General features: G+C 44.1%; 1 protein-coding gene across 1 annotated transcript in view; it reads right to left on the bottom strand.

Annotated features, from left to right (window-relative positions):
- TAFA4 (TAFA chemokine like family member 4) overlaps positions 1-22141 on the bottom strand; it is a 415549-nt gene that overhangs the window by 74405 nt on the left and 319003 nt on the right. The window contains exon 3 of the mRNA XM_078662378.1: positions 17839-17994. Within this exon, the coding sequence (XP_078518504.1) occupies positions 17839-17994 (156 nt within the window). The remainder of the gene's footprint in view (positions 1-17838; positions 17995-22141) is intronic.

Here is a 22141-nt window from a genome sequence, read left to right as displayed (position 1 = left end):
GGGAATCTTCTCACTTCCTTCCTGAGGGTACGGGATGGTGTAAAGAAAAAACCAAGGCATGAAGCAATCTATAGCGGAACGGGTATTAGGTTCGGGAGCTGGGTGGGTCAAACATCTAATAAGTGTCCAACGTAGTCTAAATAACTTGCCAAGAAATTCTCTGAAGGGATTCAGTGCGTACAAATTATTATTTGGAACTAGGATGATGATCTCTGACATTGATAGTCAGACTTCAGTGGTGAAAGAAAAAAGCTTTGATATCAAAGACCGTTTGGCTATTTTGCAGGACTTAAACAAAACAAGAAAAGACCTGAGCAACAGAAAGTTGAAACAACAGCCAACAACCACTGAAGAACCACCACCTGTCCCAGCAAGACCTGTCTGGATTCCAAAAGTCGGGGATCTAGTCAGGGAGAAGATCGCGGTAAAGAAGGAATTTGGGCCTTCTTACAGAAAAGCAGTTCCTGTCTTGTCTGTCAACGGGACAAGATCAGTTGTACTACCGCCACTTGCTGGAAAAAAGGAGAACCGAGTTGTATCAATCGACCTGGTAAAACCACAACATGTGGCCGATAACAAACAGTAGGCCAAGTGGACTCCCAATAAGTAGCAGAACACCAAGGTTTGCTACCAGTACAGAGGTCCTAACGAAGAGGCTCATCACATTCGAAACGCCTACAGAAGAACAACAAGGACTATGCAACAATGCAATAGAACTCAGACCTCTGAAAACCCAAATAAAAACATTTAGCAGGGACACACCAATCTATAATGAAGTACCAAGTGAAAATGCAAGAAAAAGAAATCCTGAACCAATTGGAACAATTGACAGAACTGCATCCGGCTACTTCATAAACTTCGATGATTCCTCTGAAGGCTTCAGTGAATCAAAAACACAGCCATCATCAAAAACCTTTAAAGATAAAGCTAAAGAACTTTTGAAACAACTGAAAGAAACATATCTGATTTCTCCATGGATTGAATTTTGGGTGGGTTTTGGTGCATTTATCCTCATACTTTGGCTCATCATGGTACTAACTTTGGGACGCTTCATTGAGGGAAAATATGCTAAAATGGACACAGCAAGTCAGAAAATCAACTTGATCCTCAAACCACACACATCTTCACACGTCGAGAAAAGAGAACTTTCTTCAGCCAACTTCACAGCCAATCCGATACCTGGTGGGGTAGCCTGGGACAACACTGACTATGAAATTTATGGTCCGGTCAAAATCCTGAAATATCCACACCAAATTAAGATCTCATTGAGTGACTTTGCAAAACCAAGCTCATTTGCTGATGATTGGGACTTCAAAAGCATTAATAATATGATGTCTGACTTAGTAATGTCTGCTAAATTTACCAAACATGATTATTTGCAGGGTTCTACAAATTATGATAGTATGTACTGTTATAACCATTATGGTAACCATTTTCTACATAAATCTGCACAGCCTAGAAATGTTTTAAATTATAATCAATGGGAACATTGTGCAACCCCTCCAAAAGGTAAGCTCAAGAACCTTCTATGACAAATATTCATACTTTTCAGGTTTTAACACAAGTAATGCTGAAGCATTCTATTTTAAATTGTCTAACAAGACAGGAACCAAGACCATGATAACCAACACAATATTGATTTATTCAGACTCATTTTTTGAAAAATTGAATACCTTTGGTTTTGATTATTGGGACAAAAATGTTGAATTGAAAAGTGTTTGGGGTACAAAAGATTGGCAAGTACAAGGTATAGAAGCTTTGTTTAGAGCCTGCATGATCCCAGAACAAATGATATTTTTAAATGACACTGTTCAACAAACCACCTGTCTTGGCCTAGCCAAAATCAAAGATTTAATTAAACCGTCTATTCCAAAACCAACAATGTTTAGCAACACTTCTACAGATGAAGAGATAGACGTAAACCATATATTAAACCAAAACAGAACACATCCTGATTGGAAACAGTGGTTGATCTGGCCCACAGATACTAATAACTGTCAAGACAGATTCCTGAATAAAACACAGGGGTTCAAAATGACCAGGCCAGACCCTAGATATCCCCAAAGACATCACCCAGGGATAATAACCACCTACAGTGTGGGCAAATTATGCCTTCAATGGCTGCAAACTTCCACACTGGCAGAAATTAAGCAACACCTAACTTTACTTACTGATGGTGCTGACTTGCGTGATTTCATAATGGGACCACGCAAACAGCGTCAAAAACCTTTCATAGCAGCCTCTGTATATGCAGCATACAATGAGGCCTGGAAGGTTACTCAAATTGAAACAGCAGAGAGAATACGGGAAATTGACCGTATTAATTTGGAAAAATCACTTTCTGTAGTGGACAATGGGTTAATGACTCTGTCCTCCAGAATTTTTTCTTTGGACAGCATTGTGTCTTCAGCAATCGACATATTATCGCAGGACTTACTGTTATTACAACACGGTCAGTCACAATTGCGTTCTATTGTACAGCTTGGCTGGACGTTACAAAATCTGAGTTCAGGCTATGTGCCTTGGCGTTTAATCAACACAACGTCACTATTCCAAATCTTTAACCTTACTGATAGACAAATCAGTATGGCGCAAAGGGGAGCTGATTATACAATCCTGAGCATTGAGAAACTTGAGAGATTACCAATGACAATGTCAGAACGACCTGTCAGTGAATGGATAATACATGGGATAATTAATATTCCAATTTCAACCTTCAGGTTTCAATACTGCCAAAAATATATACAGGCTGGCATGTACGAGAAATTGGGAAAGGGGTACCTTAAAACAATATGGAACCTGCCCTATTCACATGCATGTGTCAGTAATAAAGGACAGAAAGTGTTTCTTAGTGGCAATAATTGTGCGATGTCACTAAGCGGCACACTTCTGTGTAACGGAATTAGTTTGCATGGAGCCTGTGAAGGGAATTCATACAACCTTTCATGTCACCAGCAAGGCGCACCTGCAACAGAAATAGAACCATTCTTTCAAAGACTCTATAATGGGAGTTACATTCTACTTGTAGACCGCAGATGTTGTAGTCTTATGCCCGGGACTCCTTATCTAGTAACTACGACTGCGAAGGTCAAGTGCTGTGGTCGCTCGTTGTTCCCCAGCTCCTTTCCAGACAGGGAGGCAAGGGCATGGCCCAATTTGAAAATTACTTCTATTCGAATAGATACTTTAAGCAGAATGAAAACAGTGCTTCTTCAGACGCCTACCAGGCTCTCGTCATCAAAAGAAACATATGATCTACAAGTCGCAAGGACGACTGCAGAGATACATTCATTGTTATCAACTAATTCCCCCATACATTTCGCAGAAATTCTAAATGAAATCTTAAATATTTCTGATACCAATGGGATCTCAAAGGTATTTAAGACAGTATTTTCGATGGCATTAACACCATTCAAAGCCATACTGGGTATTTTTCCAGATTTCGTCCATTCGATTTTTGGCGGACTTCCCCCGATCCTGGGACTAATTGCAGGAATCCTATTCTTAGTCCTTATTTTTCGTTATGGCAACCCATGTCACAGACAAAACTCTTGCAACAAGGGAAGAAACAATCCTAGCCATTAGATACCTGGACCGGATATCAAAAATCCTGGGACTCTCCCGGCTTAGAGACCTAAATATGACTTGGTTTCTATCATTTCGACCAATGTGGCAAAGATGTGTTTTACCTGCATTAAGGTGTCTGCTATGCGGAGAAGAATGCGTGTTAGACACCTGTCTGACGCTACAATCGGATGCGCCAATGGATGCAGAAACATTGTTGAGCCCGATCAAGTTTCATGCTTTGTGCTGCCCTCAAAGGCTACCAATCCTGATGACGGCATTCGTGGAAATTTCACCACTACGATTGATGGGTAGTGAAGTTCAAGATGAAAGCAGCATCGAACAGGTACGACCTTCTGTCAGCAATGCAAATCAGAATGTCAATGGAGACAATCATGCGCACGAATGCATGATTACACCTATTTCCGAGTTAGTGGAACTTTCCCAGGAAGCTGTTGACAGTTTTTTCGAAAGCCTAAATGATATGATGTTCTCACCAGAGCAGAAATAGAGACTTTTGAACAAGCTCGCACACGGCGTTCCCTGAATTCGGCCTTCAACTTTAAAAATAAAGTCACATGAACAATCTTTCCTCCAGTTCACGGACAGCAATTTTTCAGCAGCCCCAAAATATTTTTTCATATTTTTCGGGACACTATCTTCTGCTTAAAGTAAGAACTATTCTTAAAGAACTAAGGTTTCTAAATTTTAGATAGCTTATAGACATAGCTTATAGACATTAGCTGCCCGCAGGTATGTTCACAAATACTTTATTATGTGATGGAATGGTCTCGAACTTTTTTTCTGTATTAAGAGCCATTTCATGTGTAATTCTCATATACCAAATAGCAACAATGTATACAAATGCGATTACTTTGGCATAATTATACAGCTTGAGTGCATACAATACATATGACTGCAACTTTTTCCGTATATTTGAAAAATTTCAAAATGCATTTATGTATTTTGGGGTGGTAAGATATACACTATACTCTGTAGTATGTTGTACTATGTTATACTATGCCTAGATTAGTAAATATGACCATAGTTAGCGTGGAGTGGGTGTGATGTATTCCTATAGGTCCTGAATCGATCCCCCTACTCCTGACCCTATTCTGGTTAGTAAACTAACAAGTTAACTAGTAATCAGCCCATGAGGCAGAAAATCCCCATGATGCAGATACCGTTATCTGACGCAGCCACACTACGGCACAGGAACGTGTTATCTGATTAGGTCATAACGCTTGCGATCTAATTAGACAAGCGATATTCCTCCAGCCCCTGATAAGGCATACGGAGTTCTCATAACAAATCAAACCTATGACAACCTGGGCAAAACCCTGCGGCCATTGTTTTGATTTCACCGAGAACTTCAGTAAAAGAATGTGCTAACGAGCAAGTCGTATGACATCCTTATTGACGTATCTATGTCCATCCTTACGTCAATCTCGGCACCTTAAAGGTATAAATATTACCGATATTGCCCTATGCAAACACACGCGTGGTGACGAGACGGAGCAGCCATACTTGCCGAAGCGAAGAGCAGAGCAGACCCCGCTGGCGCAGCCCCGCCTTCCTGACGCGCTGAGAGAAGCTGCTTTCTCCTGCCGAGAATTCCAGCCCCGGCGTTTCTGGGCAGCCCTCGCAGGCAGCCTGGAATATCGAGACCAGAGAGAGAGATACCATCCCTCATTCATCCTAACTTCCAGGTACAGAACTGAATAACCCCTCACAGAGAATTCTTTAGTTATTCACTTGGCAAAAACAAACTTAACTTAAACTGTAACTTTCTATTCCCGCCCACGTATTAGGCTTAGGTCAGGTACACGGGGTAGGCGTATTTAGAAACACCAGTTGAGTACGTTTAGTCAAATGTGTATGTGTATGTAATATATTTTATTCATTTTAAAACATCATATGGCTTAGAAACCATATCAATGTTTTTACAGTATTATTTTATACTATTGCTTTTAATGTATGCACTTTACTTAACTATAAGTATTGCAATAATATCGATCCATTTCTCTTGTATGAGAAAAGAGACTGATCAATAAATAACACCTTTTTATTGAACACGCCCGTCTCTTCCTTTTCTCTACATTCTGATGAGACTAAGAATGCACGTACTGACTGAGTAAAATAAATTGCCTTTTGTTCACACGACTCTCGAGATATACTCTTGATTAGGGGAGAGCAAAGTTGTCATGTTCTATGGTTGTCAGAAACTAAATCCCTTCTTGTCTAATCAGGGGAGTTAATTCTTTCCTGAACATTCGAGAAAGTTTCTAGTGAACTCTGAGCTAAGCTGGCAAACCCAAAACTTTAAGTCTAGTATCGACAGTAGTAGACCTAGTTAACGTCTGGTCTAGGCCTTTACTATTGTAGGTATTATTCCAATGCGCAGAGCCTATTGGGATGATAGGAACTACACTACACCCACTCATGGTCAAATGTACATACTCCGATGATCAAGGCCGCTTTGCAGCTTCTACCTGCCAATGGCAGGGGCGATTGCTCAACATAGTTACAGTCTATATCCCCCTGCACTTCATTCGATAGCACTCCCAGTGCTTGGCACATTTCTAGTCCGTCTCCCAAAGGTAGATATTTTATTGGGTGGTGACTTTAATGCCACTCTCAATGACGGCCTAGACCGCGCGCCCCGTGACAACAACACCATTCTCACTCCACCCTCACAGACTTCCTTAAGACAATATGCCTCGTGGACGTTTGGCATTCCCACTTTCCACACACACGCCAATTCACGTATCACTCAGGAGCACACAATAGTCTTTCTAGAACAGATCACATCTTATCATCAGCAGATAAAGTAGGGGGCTTTGTGGAGATAACAGACTTACCACAGGGAATATCAGAACCTTCCCCCATATCAGCCAAATTCACGCGTGGCACCTCCACACAACGTCGTATACTCCCGAAATATCCAGGCTACCTCAAAAATCCAAAATATGGAAAGGTCTGTCCACGGCCACGAAACACAACTTTGACGAAAATTAACCATTGGTTACCTCACCCCTTATTCTATGGGAAGCCTACAAGACGGTCCTACAGGGATAGGCTAGCTCCTTAATTTCGGACTATAAAAGAGAGAAGGCGCACACTGTTTCGTCACTTGAACACGAGCTACAGACACTAGAAGCGCAACACTCCCACGACCGTTCCGATGTTCACACGCATCTACTCCAGCTTAAAAAGCAGGAATACAAGGAATATTTGTGGGAAGATGCTAAAACCCGGTTGACAACCGCGCTCGACACCATCTATAAAGTAGGAGATAAAGACGGTCGGCTACTGGCATGGCTAGACAAACGGGAGCGTGTGAGCTGCTGGGTGGCAGAGCTCCAGCCGGGGTGGTGGTAACGGATCCCCAAGTTATAGGAGACACATTAGCACCCCATTACTCTGAGGCAGCCTTGATAAAGCAGGAAGCGGCAGAGTTGTTCCTAAGAGATACCAGCCTCCCTACGCTGGCAGAAGATGATGCCAAAGTACTGAAGTCAGGGCTTACTACTGAGGAATTGGTGTTGGCAATAGGAAACATACAGTTGGGGAAAGCCCTAGGCCCAAATGGCATTCCTATCAAAACTATTCAAAAAAAGCACAACTACACTCACCTCCTACATGTGTAAAAAGCCTGCTTAGAAAGCGGTGAACTCCCTAAAGATCAGAGAACAGCAATTGTTGTGGCCATACATAAACCAGGGAAACCAGCCCGAGATTGTGCTTCCTACAGGCCCATCTCCCTAATCAACGCAGAAGCCAAGATTTTGGCTAAAGTTTTAGCAAATAGACTCACATCCCACCTTACTAATATGATCCAGCCCGACCAGTCAGGGTTTATGCCTGGCAGGAACACAGCCCTAAACTTAAGGCAACTCCAGAGTGTACTAGGACGTAAACACATGATACAGGAGGAAGTTGTAATATTGTCTCTTCACGCTCGTATTGCCTTTGATACGGTAGAGTAGCCATTCCTGTTTGCAGTCCTCACACGGTTTGGGTTCGGAACTAGATTCTGCTCATGAGTGAGATTACTTTACACAAAACCGCTTGCGCACGTAGTGGCGAATGGGCACATTTCTAAAGAATTCCCACTGGGGCGAGGCACCAGACAGGGATGCCTGCTGTGGCCGCTGCTTTTTGCACTGGTTTTGGAGCATCTTGTGGCATGGATAAGACAAGACCTGGTTACTCTGGCTTCCCCCATCGTTCCCTACATAGCATCCTGCATATTTGCGAGGCTTATGGAAAACGCTCAGGATATACCATTAATTGGAGTAAATCCATACTATATGTCCTACATGGTACGATTCCAAGACTGCCTAAAGGCTTTGCAGTTAAAATAGCAGAAGACAGCTTCAAATAATTGGGGATCCACATCACATCTGATTCAGAGGACTTTCTGATCTTAAACCTGCTGGAACCCCTAAAGAGATTGCGTAGGGACACCAAACACTGGCAGTCCCTGCCACTGACACTTCTAGGAAGAACAGCACTTTTTAAAATGATGGTACTTCCCCGATTTTGATACGCCCTACAGAACACCCCATTACCAGTCCCTCCAGCCTACTTTTGGGCCATTGAGACGGAGGTGACCAAACTCTTATGGAATGGGAAACCGGCCCGGATAGCGATGATCAAACTATTTCACTCCTGGTATGACGGGGCATCACACTACCTAACATACAAATGTACTATTCTGCATCTTGACAGACTTGCACTAGGGGTAGGGGGACCTAATCGAGCACTGTAGAACACTAACCATCAGAGGGCCGTAAAAGGACTGACTAAACAAACGATCTATCTTTGGCACACTGTTCCCAGAAAGCTTGGATGGAATAAAAAGATCACCCAAGTTACACTCCTTTGGCCATGTTGGGTACACTACGCAACAGTAAAGAGTTCAAGCGATGGGATGATATAGGGATATCCAAAGTAGGCGATCTCTGGGCCAAAGGAAAGGTGATTCCATTTACCCAGCTCCAAGACCAATACACAATGGCCACCATACAAATGTTTGGCTATCACCAAATTCGACCGCATTAGAGGCAGTTATGCCGCATGACACCGTCCTTCCAGAGGCTTACCCCTTGGAAGGCGGGATACTGACTGAACACATGCACAAAAAAGCCATGTCCTTCACATATCGAAAACTCATTAATAATCACCCCGACTGCACACTTTCCCTACGGGGGAGATGGCAGGAAGAGGTAGGAGAAATGGACGAGGCAGATTGGCAAGAGGCGCTAGCTTCCCCGAGGGAGATGGCAATCTCGTCAAAACTACGTCTAATCCAACTGAAAGTGTTGCATCGGATTTACTAAACTAGGGTAACGTTATATAAAATGGGAAGGTCGGACAGCCAGCTCTGCCTATGACAGTGTGGGGCAACAGGAACATTTTACCATATATTGTGGGAGTGTCCCGACATTATGACATATTGGGAGGCAGTGATATCCACAATAAGGAATGTAGGTGGGGCCCCGGTGCCACCAGAACCTAGGAGATGTCGTTTGAATATCCAGGAGCCCACAGACCTTAATAATGCAGTACAAAAGTGGGCGACACCTGGTATAACTATAGCTAAAAGGAACAATGCAAAACAGGGGGAGCACGAACTACTCCCACCGTGAGGGATTGGAGTAAGTATATGGATATGGTGATTGTGGCCGAAAGAGCGGTGTACATACATAGGGGTGCCCTAAAAAGTCGGAGCGGGTGTGGGGAAAGTGGAATGTCTTCATAGGCAACATATGTGGATTGTGGGCCGACAACTTATCAATGGACAATAGTGAATGAATCATGGACTACAGAATGACCCTAACTGTACAGACTCAATGTTATACTGTACAAGATGTGTGGAACAGCAGAGAATGCTATACTGTAAAATGATTGATGGTCTCAATTTTTACTAAACCTGATGATGTTGTGTACCAATTATCAATAAAAAGTTTTTTTTATTAAAGATGTACATTAGCTTAACTGAGGGCGAAGCTGGAACATTTCATTCCCAAACAAAAAGATATCGTGGGCACCATTCCATAATTTCCAGTACCATTTGATTATGGGTTGCAAATCTCATAGGTTTCATTCTCAAAAAATGTTCTGTGCTTTCAGTCCATCTTCATGTCTAATACTCGTATAGAGAGTAGATATATCCAAAGTACCATTTGATATCATATATTTTATTGAGAAAGTCTGTCAAGTCTCTCAGGTATGATGGAATCTATATTTTCAGCGTTGTCAGTTGGAAGATGGGCTGAGCAGCTAGTAGGTTGCTCATGGTGGGGCTTACTGTAACTTCTACTTAAGGACTTAATAAATCAGATCAAACTCAACTCTGCTATATCTACTATGTCTCCTGAACATGTGAGGCCAGCCCACTACATTTTGGTGACGATCTGGAGCTCATCTCCCTCACTACATGTGGATTTATGCAAAATAAGGATGAGGTGTACAGCAGGACTACGTGTTGGAAATGACATACTACCGAAGCCACCACACGAGAAAGCTGCAGCAGTACGTGGTCAGTTTGGACACACAGACACCACAAATAAACTACAAAGAGGAAGTAATGAAACTAAGGACCTAAAAAAAAAGAAACAAAAGAGTCTGGACAAGCAAGCCTCGTAGCCCCACCAGTGTCCACAAATCGGACAGACTCTCCACTGGTGTGCTCTTCTCAAAGTCATCATCTAATGGACTTAAAAGAAACAAGGAATGTGGAAACATTTCAAGAACGCAGTAAGATTGATAGTTTACATGATTTGACGTGAACTAAGTCTTTTTAAAGGACATTGTCTGCTTTTCACTGCAACTTCTTTCTTTCTGTGTCTTTTACAGATGCATGATGTTTGGGGTATCAAGTGATGTGAGATGGCAGCGGGGGGTGGGGACTGGGTTAGTAAAGAGAGATAGGGTCCGAATATCCCACAAGTTAGTAAGACGTTTTCCTGCACAATCCTGGTAAGACAATGGTATACACATCGAAAGAAACATTCTCAGTATACGACACATGTACATACAGGGAAAACAGAAGATAAATACCACCCAGGCTGGCCACCATAGATAGTCCAACCCTCACATGCCTGGCATGGAATGTGAATGGCCTTGGAGACAGAATAAAAAGGGGACTGGTGCTATGTCATATTAAACGCCTCCATCCAGATGTGGTGTTGCTCCAGGAGACTCACCTACAAGGCACCAGATGCGGATGAGGGAAACACACAGAGTTTTGGCACACGCTAGATACACCACTGGATCCTGGGGGGTTGTGATCATGATAAGAAAGACACTCCCTTTTGACACAACTTGTATATGGTCAGACCCTGATGACGGGTACTTGGGGCAGACTGAGACTGACCCTGATCTGCCCGTACGCCCCTTACACCCCACTGTGATTACAGACACGCACATTACACAAAATCACAGAAATCCTTGTGGAAGCCCCGGCCTCATTACAGATGATAGGAGGGGACTTCAATGGTGTGATGGACATGTCCCTAGATCGCACTGGAGGTGGACCACAGAAGACCCCACCTATAGCACTGGCACAATTCGCGAGCACAATGTGGTTGGTGGATGTATGGTGGATGCAGAAACCGCAGGCCAAACAATACTAATACTTGTCCCGGGCCCACAAGGTGTATTCGAGACTAGACTACATCCTTATCCCAAAAGGTGAAGTGGGGGAGGTTCAAGAAGCAGAATACCTAGCCAGAGGGCTGTCTGACCAATCACCACTGTTGATTATGCTAAAGAACAGGAGACAGATAAAGCAACCCCAGTAGAGGCTCACAGCCTGGGACCTAAAAAACAAATCCATTATCCACAGTCTAAGGACCGACACTGACCTCTCATTTAAAGAAAACGAGGGAACGGTTGAATCAGGGGTCACACTTTGGGAAACATACAAAACGGTGCTAAGAGACAGGGTGCAGAACCGCATAGCATGGGAATGGAAAAAAGAAGTGGAATGGATAGAGGACATAGAACACCAATTCCAGACGCTAGAAGAGCAGACAACCACAAGATGAGACCCACACATCACTCGGTAACTGAGGACACTTAGACACGAGTATAGAGACCTAGCGCACAATGTGGCTAGAGATCAGCATTTAGCCACTCTCCATCAACTGTACGATGCAGGGAACAAAGCTGGAAAACTCGTGGCCTGGTTTGACAAAAAAGAAATGGAAAACAGAAGGGTTCCGTCCATAGTAGATGGTCAAGGACAGGAACACAAAACTGACGAACAGATTGCGAAAGCGTTCGCCACATATTACAAAGACTTCTATAAGGAGAAACCCTTAGATGACACCTCGGAAATCCTGACCTATTAGACAGACATGGAGACCCCGTCTTAAGAAGAGACAGATAGAGAAGCACTAGATGAGAACTTTTCCATGCAGGAGGTGAAAGGAGCAATACTGGAACTCTGCACAGGGAAATCCCTGGGGCTGAATGGCCTGCCTGTGGAACTATACAAGAGATGCTCAGATCTCCTGAGTACCCACCTGCTCACCTCTTTAAAGATGCCTGCAAGAACGGGACACCCCCCGAGACCTCAGACTGGCTACAATCGTGACTATACATAAAGAGGCTAAGTAGAGGAACAAATGTGAGTCATATCGTCCAATCTCGCTCCTAAATGTGGAAGTGACGGTCCTAGCGGCCATCCTGGCCACAGGACTGAAAATGTCCTAGCATCATTGGTACCATGCCCAGCAAGGCGACCAGGTGGAATCCCAGAAGAACACATAATTGGATAATGGTGACTAGCAAGCGGGACACTCTGCACATATTCCTATCACTAGACGCTGAGAAAGTTTGGTGCAGTGCATTGGCCTTTCCTGGAGGCCACTCTGGTCAAATTTGACCGTGAACCAAAATTTAGAAAATAGGTGGCTCTGCTATACAACTCTCCCAAAGTGACCGTGAGGGTGAACGGTAGGACATCACAGGAATTCCCAATTGGTATGGGGGCTAGGCAGGGATGACCTCTGTCTCTTCCCCTGTTTGCACTTACGGTAGAGACACTGGTGTGTCGAATTAGACAGCACTCTCAAATCCAGGGCTTTAGGATTACAGCAGAAGACACTAGAGAAGAAAAAATATCTCCATATGCAGATGACATTTTGCTATATATAACAAAGTCCGAAAGCTCGATCCACACCGTCTTCCAGACCATCAAAGAATATCTTAGGCACTCTGGCTACAAGGTAAATTGTCATTAGTCGCTGGCATACAGCCTCAGATCCTTGAAACACTGGCCTCCCTTACCGGAGTACCTGAAGACAGTAGAGGAAGGTTTCAAATACCTGGGGATTTTTCTCACAACAGATAAGAACCTTTGTTACGATACAACCTCTTGCATATAACACGTACATTTAAAGAAGACGCTGAAAAATGGAAAACATTCCCTCTCACAATAATAGGAAGGGCAGTAATGTTCAAAATTATCTCATTGCCCCAGTTCCTCTACACCCTACGAAACACATACCACCCCCTCCCATGGACAGTGTTACGAGATATAGAGGCTGAGATGCGTTCATTGCTTTTGCCGGGGAAACACCCACTAATAACGCTACATACACTACAGAGAAAACCGTACAATGGGGGCCTCGCAGTACCTGACATAGAAGCATACTCTTGGGCCGAAAACCAAGTACCCATAAATGACTGGATACATACAGACTGGGATCATCCCACATCTAGGCTAGAAAGAGAAACACTGTCCCAACACACGTTCACTCACTACCTATATGGGGGAGCAGGGAACTACAACCTGCTCCCGGCCACACAACTACATTGGAAGTGTAGGAAAGGGCTGCTAAGACCTCAGGATGGGACCATAAGGTCACTAGGGCAATACCACTCTGGAAAGGGAACTAACTGAGAGAAATAGGGACACTGAAAGGCTTTAGACAATGGAACCTAGTTGGAATCTCGACAGTGAGAGACATCGCAGATAAAGGGAAGCTAAAATCTTTTCCCGCACTTCGCACTGAATACCAACTTCAGACCACCCAACTCTTCAAAAATGCACAAATAAGACATGCATGGATAGCGAAATCCCTGAATGTAGAGAACCTCCCAGAATATGCACCACTACAAAGTTGCCTATTGCACGTGTCCATTACCCACAAAGCAATAGCTCTTACATATAAAACGATAAACAATAACATACCAGGGAACCTAGGTAAACTCTGAGTTAAATGGGAGGAGGAGGATATGGGAGAATGGGAGAAAGTGGACTGGGCAGCTGCTCTTATACACCCCGGAGAGGTGGCGATCAGGGCATGACTTATTCAATATAAGATATTACACAGGATCTACTACGACAAGGCCAAGTTCCCTACAATAGGACGAGCCGGAAACCCAAACTGCTGGGGGTGCCAGGGACGGAAGGAAGATTTCTATCATACACTATGGGCAAGCCCCAAGATACAGATTAACTGGGACAAGATTATTCGAGAACTCAATGAGGTGCTCCAGGTTTCCCTCCCCTGGACCCCTAATTCCTGATACTAGGAATAAAAGTGAAGTGGACATACCAAGACCACAGTTACTGTTTAGCGCCTTGGGATTAGTGGCGGCTAAGAGAGACATAGCTTGACATTGGGGAGCACAGGATGAACCAACGCTAAAGGAGTGGAAAATAGGGATGGATCAGTGTATGGCAGTGGAAAGGGTGACTGTTAGAAATGGGGGTCTCTAGTTGGTATTGGTTTGCACCTTAGTCCAAATAGGGACCCTTGCTTCTAGTCAGGGAAAGGGGGATACACTTCTAAAATAACCCCTGCTCACCCCCTTGGTAGCTTAGCACAAGCGGACAGGCTTACCTCAGAGGCAGTGTGTAAAGCATCTGTTCACACATACAGTAGTACAGTGAAAACACTACAAATGGACCCCACACTAGTTTAGAAAAATAAGTACTCTTTACTAGATTTAATACAAGACCAAACAACAAAAATCCACAATACAATAACAAGAATATGACTTTAAAATGGTAGAAATAGCTTAGTTCAATGTAGATGGTAAATGCAACACTTTACCCTCAAAGTACCTTGTATGCGTCACACAATACAAACAAAAGGGTCACAGGGAAGGCGATGCGTCAGTTCCTTGCTTCGGGGGAGGTGGTGCACCTGTTCCTTACTGCAGCGCAGGGGAGACGATGTGTATGTTCCTTGCCGGAGAGGCGGTAAAGTGTCTGTTTCTTACTGTGTTCCAGTTACAATGCGACAAGATGGCACCGCAAAGCGACGATCCGGTGCGATACAACAAAATGGCCTATTTGATGCGATGTGACAACTTGGATGCGATGCGTGCACACCCGACAGCCATGTAGGGAACTCTGGAGCTGCAACAGGCCCTGCGACATGCTTCGCCGGTGATGCGATGCGACCTCTGCGGCGGAAACACGCTTTTCCGGTGATGCGACGCGCTTCTTCGGTGTAGCGACACGCTTCTTTGGCGATATGATGGCAACAGGTCTGGCGGCGATAGCTTCTTCCTTGTTGCCTCGTGCTTCCAGTTCCCAGCTACACCCAGTCACTAGATGTCCCAAAAACAGCAGCAGGCACCTCTCGCCAGGCAAAATTCCCAGCAAGGAAATTCAGGGGAGCTGGTGGTGAAGACTTTGTGTCCCTAAGACTTCAGAACAGGAGGCAAGCTCAGCTTCAAGCTCTTGGAGATCTTCCTCAAGATGATAAAGTACACACAAAGTTCCTTTTCTCCTTTCGTTGGCAATAAGTAACCACTGCAGGCCAACACCAAACAGCACACAGCACAAGGGGCAGTCTCCTGCTTCAGCTTCCTCAGTTTCTCTCCTTGGCAAAGGTTTGTCTTGATTCCCAGAAGGGATCTAAAGTTCTGGGGTCTGGACCCCAATATTTATACTACTAAATCCTTTGTTCTCTGAAGGCAGAGAGTGTCTGTACCTAGTCAAAACCAGTTCTGTCCTCCCTGGTGCAGCTTCCTGGCAGGAGGTGGAGACAGCATTGTTGAAAGCAGACCTGGCCCAGGTAGCTGAAAAGAAATCTCCTCCCCCTACTCCCTCCACTGTCCATCTACTGCTCGCGCTGTGAATCACATATTATTTCCTCTTTCCCTCACCCAAGTCCCCAGACCTGTTTGGTGCTCTCGGCTTAAAAAAAAAAAAGCACACGGTCCAAACTGGCCACGTCAAGAGTGCTTCTTTTTTCTTGTTATGGCAGAGTTTACCCTATTGCAGCCATATGTTCCAAAGGGCTGTGCGAGTGAGATACAGGGTTGCTACCAGCCATCAAGCTGGAGCGTCTTTAACATTAACACAAGCTTCAGTGTGATTAGCAGGGGGAGCAAGAAGCTTTAATGGGTAGAGGGGTTCAGTCCTAAGATGTGTGGCTTGTCAACACAATGCAAATTTAATTGAATATTAGTTTATACGACGTGCGTCGAGCTCACCAACTTATACCTAAACGCCTTATTTATTGAAACTCAAATTGCGTCTTTTTTTGAGTCATAATGCAGAACAGATAAATATTTAGGGGCAGATTTACAATGAAAGTGACTCAGTGCATTCCGCAAGCCATTTGGCTGCGCCTCACTGATTCACTTTCAAAGCACAGGGATTGGACATATTTACAACAATAGGTCGCATCTCTGTTCTTCCCCCTGCGCTGGCGCACAAACAGCAGCCATGCACTGGTGCAGGCACCCTTGCACCATGGTGCAAGGATGCCTGCGTCATGGGAGATTGTTTTTGTGCAGGAAGGGGCACCTTCTTGCACAAAAACAATCACTACAGGCATTTTCCTCTTTAAATGTGTGCTGCAGAATGCAGCCTGCATTGAAAGAGGAAAAAACAAGGAGAAATTTAAATATTTCTCCTCGTTGCGCCTCAGACGCATTTCCAGATTTACGATTCCTCGTAAATCTGGAAATGTAACGGGTTTCATGGGTGTTGTGTGGGAAAACCCAAAGCAATACCCATGGAACAAAGTGCTGCGTGTAAAGGGGCCATATTTACAAGGACAAGAAAAGTCACACAGGGTGGCTTTTCCTGACCTTGTAAATATGGGGCAGTGAAATGCGCCACCAGTATGTCACAAAAAGTGACGTACTGGTGGTGCGGGGGGCTTGTAAATCTGCCCCTTAGTGTTGTGTTGCAGACTTAAATAGAGTTGAATGTGTAGCTGACAGCGTGTGCTTATGTAGTAAGTTGTTAAATGTGTTTTTTTGCAGCCCTGGAGGTTGTATCAGTTTAAAGTAACTGTTATACGAGTGTGTAGCAGTGAACAGGGTTGGCAGGGTGCATGAGTTGACTAATGTTACAGAGCATTTTGAGCCAATACGGCAGAAAAAAAGATTTTTTTTCCCGTTTGAATTTTTTTGTGCCACCCACTATTAACAATTCTATTAACTAATACCTGCCATCCTGTTCTTCACGCCCCCCCCCCCCCGTTTTACTGGCCACTCCCCCTCTTTCCCCCACCCATCTAATTGGCAAAGCTAATTCATCGCACATGGGCGAGACCTCTTGGCTTTGCCAATGCTTATTTAGATGCTTGTTGCACATGTCAACATTTCTGCCCCTCAAGCGTAAACATATATACTTTATGTGAACTAGCCCGTAAACCGTCTTGCTAAGTGGGTCCCTTACCAATTCGCTTTATTTTTGTTTCTGTCTTCACAAGTGTTAAAATATATTCAAATGATATGCTTTAAAGCAAAGAGGGGACCAGAACACAAGTGTTTTTCTTGTTGTGGATTAACTCAAGAATATCAAGGAATGCATTATCAGTTTTTAATGCACCATTAATAATCTGTAAGCCTGTATAATATGTTTGTTCTGTGTTCCAATATAAATGGAAATGAGAAAAGCATGTCATTTAAGACCCTTTGTATTGACAAATAAGATAAGAAATCTGTCTTTTCTTAACACAGAAATGTCAAGCAATAGGAATATTCATGCCGCTGCATATTTGTCACTTGATAATAGCTCAAGTGGTTAGAGAATTTTTAATTCCAAATCATTTTTATCACTGGAAAGGCACAGGCAAGCACATATAATAAAGAGATTAAAACGAGTAAGATCTGTGCACTTTAATCATTATCCTCCAGGGACGGAGATAAAATGACAAAAGAATGATAAAGTCTAAATGCCACCGTGCTAACAAATCCTGGAGGGGCTGCGTGTCAGAGGAGAAGGCGGAAGTGTTTGGAGAAACATCAGTTCACCTCAGAAATGAATCTCAGTTTGCTCACCTTCCACGCACGAGGGACGAGTCCTTGTTGTCCCAGCAACCTGTCCAGGGAAACAGGAACACTTCACGGTTTGCGACCGCTCCTCGATCCGGTTTTTATTGCAACACCGGTGGACTGCGACAACTTCGCACGTGCCTTGCTTCACCTGGTAGTGGCCTAAAATCACAAAGAACATGTCCATGAATATGAGGCCCCAGCATCATGAGACCACATTCACAGCATCTTTAAAGTTTGAAAATAGAATTTTATTGAGATAAATATGCAATTATAATACAAAAAGAAACAGACTATTAATTGAAAATATAATCAAGTGTGGGAAATGCATAACACCATCAGGAAGCATTCACAGCATCTTAACGCATTTGTTTTAGCAAAAACAGCAGCATGTTTTAGCTCGGGTGCATTACATGAATGACGTTTTAACGTTGAACACGAATGGGGGATGCACAAGTTTCTGTCCGACGCACCTTGGGCCTCATTTATGAGAAATGACGCATCGCTGCGTGAAAGCAGCGATGCGTCACTTCTCAGTGCGCACTCCTTGCGACATGATTGATGCGTCATATTTATAATATGACGCATCATGTTGCAAGGAGTTACAGATACGTCAGTATTTCTGACGTATCTGTAGGCGCAAAAGTGACGCATTGCTGGAGTGTGTCACAAAAGTGACGCAACTCCAGCAATGTGTACTTTCACATGGGCTAGTCCCATGTTAGTGCCTGCGTCAGTCTTACGCCTGCCATGAAGCAGGCGTAAGATTTTGACGCATTAGCGGCCAAGAAATGGCGCAGTGAAATCTTATAGATTTCACTGCGTCACTTCCATGACCCTTTCTTGCGTGAAAACGCCCCCCTTGCATACATTATACCTGGCGCAGGTATAATGTGGTGCAGGGGTTTACAAAGTGATGCATCTAGGTAGATGCGTCACTTTGAAATATGGCGCAACAAGGCGCATTTTTTACGCCACTGGTGCATCACAAAAAGTGACGCACAGGCGGCGTAAAAGTGACGCACAGCCTCATAAATGAGGCCCCTGTTCTTTTGCTCTGTCCCTCATGCAAAAAATAAGCAAGGAACTGATTTGTTGACCGTGCATTCTGTGCACGGTTGCAACCAGACCCGCACTTCTCAGGGGGCGGGGGGGCTACCATTTCACACACTGGGGTAGAGACAGTCTTACAAATATAGATTGGAAGGCCAAAGGTCTGATTTAATGTGCTAATGCATGGAAAAAGCATCTGTACCTGACAGTTCTTCCCTGCTTTAGGACATTAAAGCCACATCTTTTGTCTTCTCCAATGCATTCCAGTGCAACACCGAGCACTGCTGGAGCTCAGTGAATGTTCACCAGACCTGCAAGCTTTGGATGTTTGCAAGATGTTTGGTACCAAGAGAGTCCTGTGCATGTCTGATGTACAAAAAAGAAAGCACTGAAGACTTACTGTAAAAGTGTCTTTTCTGTATAAAAGTAGCATGCAGTGCATAATGATAAAATGATTCCAGGGAAGAAGTTGTGTGTGGGGCGAATCTCACAATATGCCCGAGAAAATGCACCCACATACATTGAGAAGTAGACTTGAGATGAGAAGAATAAACTGGGATAAAGAAAGTTGTGGAGGGCTTCTATCTGACTGAAAACATGAGGGGGGGACTCACCAGCAGGTCAAAAGGTAGGGGTATCCACAGAGAATTATAAACAGGGTACCTGTTTACAATGTACAGGCATGCACACGTTGGTATTTCTATAGCATGGACCTAGCCCGTGAGGAACAGAGCATTGCATGTTATGGGCGGTGATGGAAAATTATACAAGATTGTTTTCACCAAGTGGTGGCTTAAATCTTTTTGTTACACACACACCAGTAACTCACACATTTAAATCTTAGGCATATTGTGATTATGTGATTTCCGAAATGCCAAGCTGGATTCAAACCAAGGTCCCTTCAGATGGACAGCTTAGTCAGTAGCCCACATCTCTTTCCTTGGCTGATGTAATGGATTTTTAAAAAAACTTCAGACATTCATTTATTTTCACCACTCTTTGTGAACACTCATGTTCTGTTGATGTTTCAACACATCCATTAGGAAGCATTCCTCATGCTGTCTAGTGAGTATACCAAATGTTAATTATTTTGGAATTTATGTGTTATAAATAGGTAGCACATAATTGATGTGTCTCTTGTTTAGGATAGAGGTTTACCTATTTGCATATGCACAATGGTTTAAAGTTAAGTACACACAGAGCATACATAAAGGTTAACTGTGAAGGGGCATGACCAAGCAAGATGGCCGACTAGTTGCTCCTACCAGAGCTCCTGCCGGACGCTAAATAAATCCTATTTGATCGGCCCCATCTAGTGCTTTCAAAACTTCCCAACTTGCCGGGAGGCATCGCATGATGAGGGGGATCCCCCGATGTGTCATAATTTGTGAGTGGGACTGACGTTGACATTCTGACCTGTGGCGAACCGCATGATGTGGCCTACGGCCTGCGGTGGATCAGCCCATCCTGGTGTACCTGGTGACCACATGAGGAGGGGGTGGAACGTGAAATATGCCTTGGATTGCCTGGTGTAGTGATCGTGGGGCGCTAGACAAAGTACACATATAAAGGTCGCCATGATGAAGGACAAAATAATGAGAGCAGCCCAGTCTAATAAAATAGTAAACTATACCCACACCCTTCCGTTGATGAAAAAGATGGGAGAGGATCCAGTAGGGGGCACGGAGACTTGGTCAGATGCCCAGACTGCTCGAGACCCCTCGCTTTCGGATTTAATGGAAGCAATCAAGGGATCCCGGACGGAAATGGTCTCAAAGATAGACTCAGTGTCCATAGATGTTAATTTGCTCAGAACAGACCTCCGCAGAGTGGCAGAATGCGTAAGAATAACTGAGGGTCATAAGGAAGAATTTCAGTAGGAGGATATTGCACTGCTAGCTACCGTGTCCTCTTTGCAAAAGCTCACAGTCAGACTAGAAGAATACATTGAGGACGCTGAGGAAAGGTCCAGAAGGAATAACCTGCACTCTATTGGGTTTCCCAAGAAGGCGGAGGAACAGTCTACAGAACTATTTCTCGAAGGCTGGCTTACAGAAATTATGCATCTGCAGAAACTTTCAAAATTCTTCAATATCGAAAGAGCTCATCATGCATTGGTTCCCATGTCACACCCGGGCACGCCCCCACATGCCCTGATCACTTGTTTATTTAATTTGAGAGGCCTTGCCAACCGACCTATGATTGTCGGCCCATAGCGGTCTTCCCAGACTATACCCAGAAAGTCCAAAGTCAGCGCAAAACCTTCATGGACATTAAAAAACATCTAAGAGAACTCAACCTACACTACAACCTGATGTTTCCGGCAAAGCTTCATGTAAGGCATGAGGTTTAATTATAGTTCTTCACAGTGGGAGAGGCCAGTGACTGGGTGGATACACTACCAGGGGATTGGACCCTGGGATACGTGAAATCTGGAATGTCTTCCTCGACCTTGCAGAGACACTCCACTTGCCTGCAGAGAAAGTCTAGGAGGGGGATACCGTTGGAGGTTTAGGAGGTGCCTAGCTGCATAGTGGCATGCTCAGATGGTTCCCTCAGAGACACAGAGGTAGTGTCCGATTAGCGAGAGTTCTACCAGACATGGCGCAGTAGCCAGGTTCAGGCATATATAGTACAGATTGAGGTCCGCCCTAAGACTTGAACGTCGCACAGTGAGTAAGGATGTGATAACATCTGAGATGGGAGACTTCCTGTCACTGTGATGCTGTTTCCTTGGCACCTGCTTCTACTCATTATGGAACTGTATTTGTGGGGGAGCTATTCTGGGTAGATACTACACTTTATATAATTTATTGCCCGATGCTTGATGTCTGTTACGGTGTATTTTTCTCTTTAATATTGACTCTACTATGGGGAGTGATGGTAGGCCGCCCATAGAAAGGTGATCTGTAATACTTTAGGCTGGCAGGAGCAGTAGGGAAAAGGGTGCAGGCGCTGTGTTGGCTGACTTGAGATAATACCTCGTGGCCATCATAGTGTACAGTTCTCTAGCAAAGTGTTGAGGTGTTTGATGTTTGTATTCTTTAGTTGATTAGTATACATAACATCAGGAATGGGGCGGGGCACACCGGTTCACGCATTGCCTAACACTAGGCTGGTTGAGTTTGTGTGTCTGTCCATGGGTAAGGGGGAGTTACAGGATAGTGTGCTTTGGTTATTAATATTGTTATGGGGAAATGATAGCTGCCTGTATGAATGGAAGCTGTGTTATGTGGGATGGATGATGGCTACTGAC

The sequence above is a fragment of the Lissotriton helveticus genome, chromosome 9 (assembly GCF_964261635.1).
Source record: "Lissotriton helveticus chromosome 9, aLisHel1.1, whole genome shotgun sequence".
Lineage (NCBI taxonomy): Eukaryota > Metazoa > Chordata > Amphibia > Caudata > Salamandridae > Lissotriton > Lissotriton helveticus.
The sequence above is the reverse complement of the archived record's forward strand: the minus strand, read 5'-3'. Positions and strand labels throughout refer to the sequence as shown.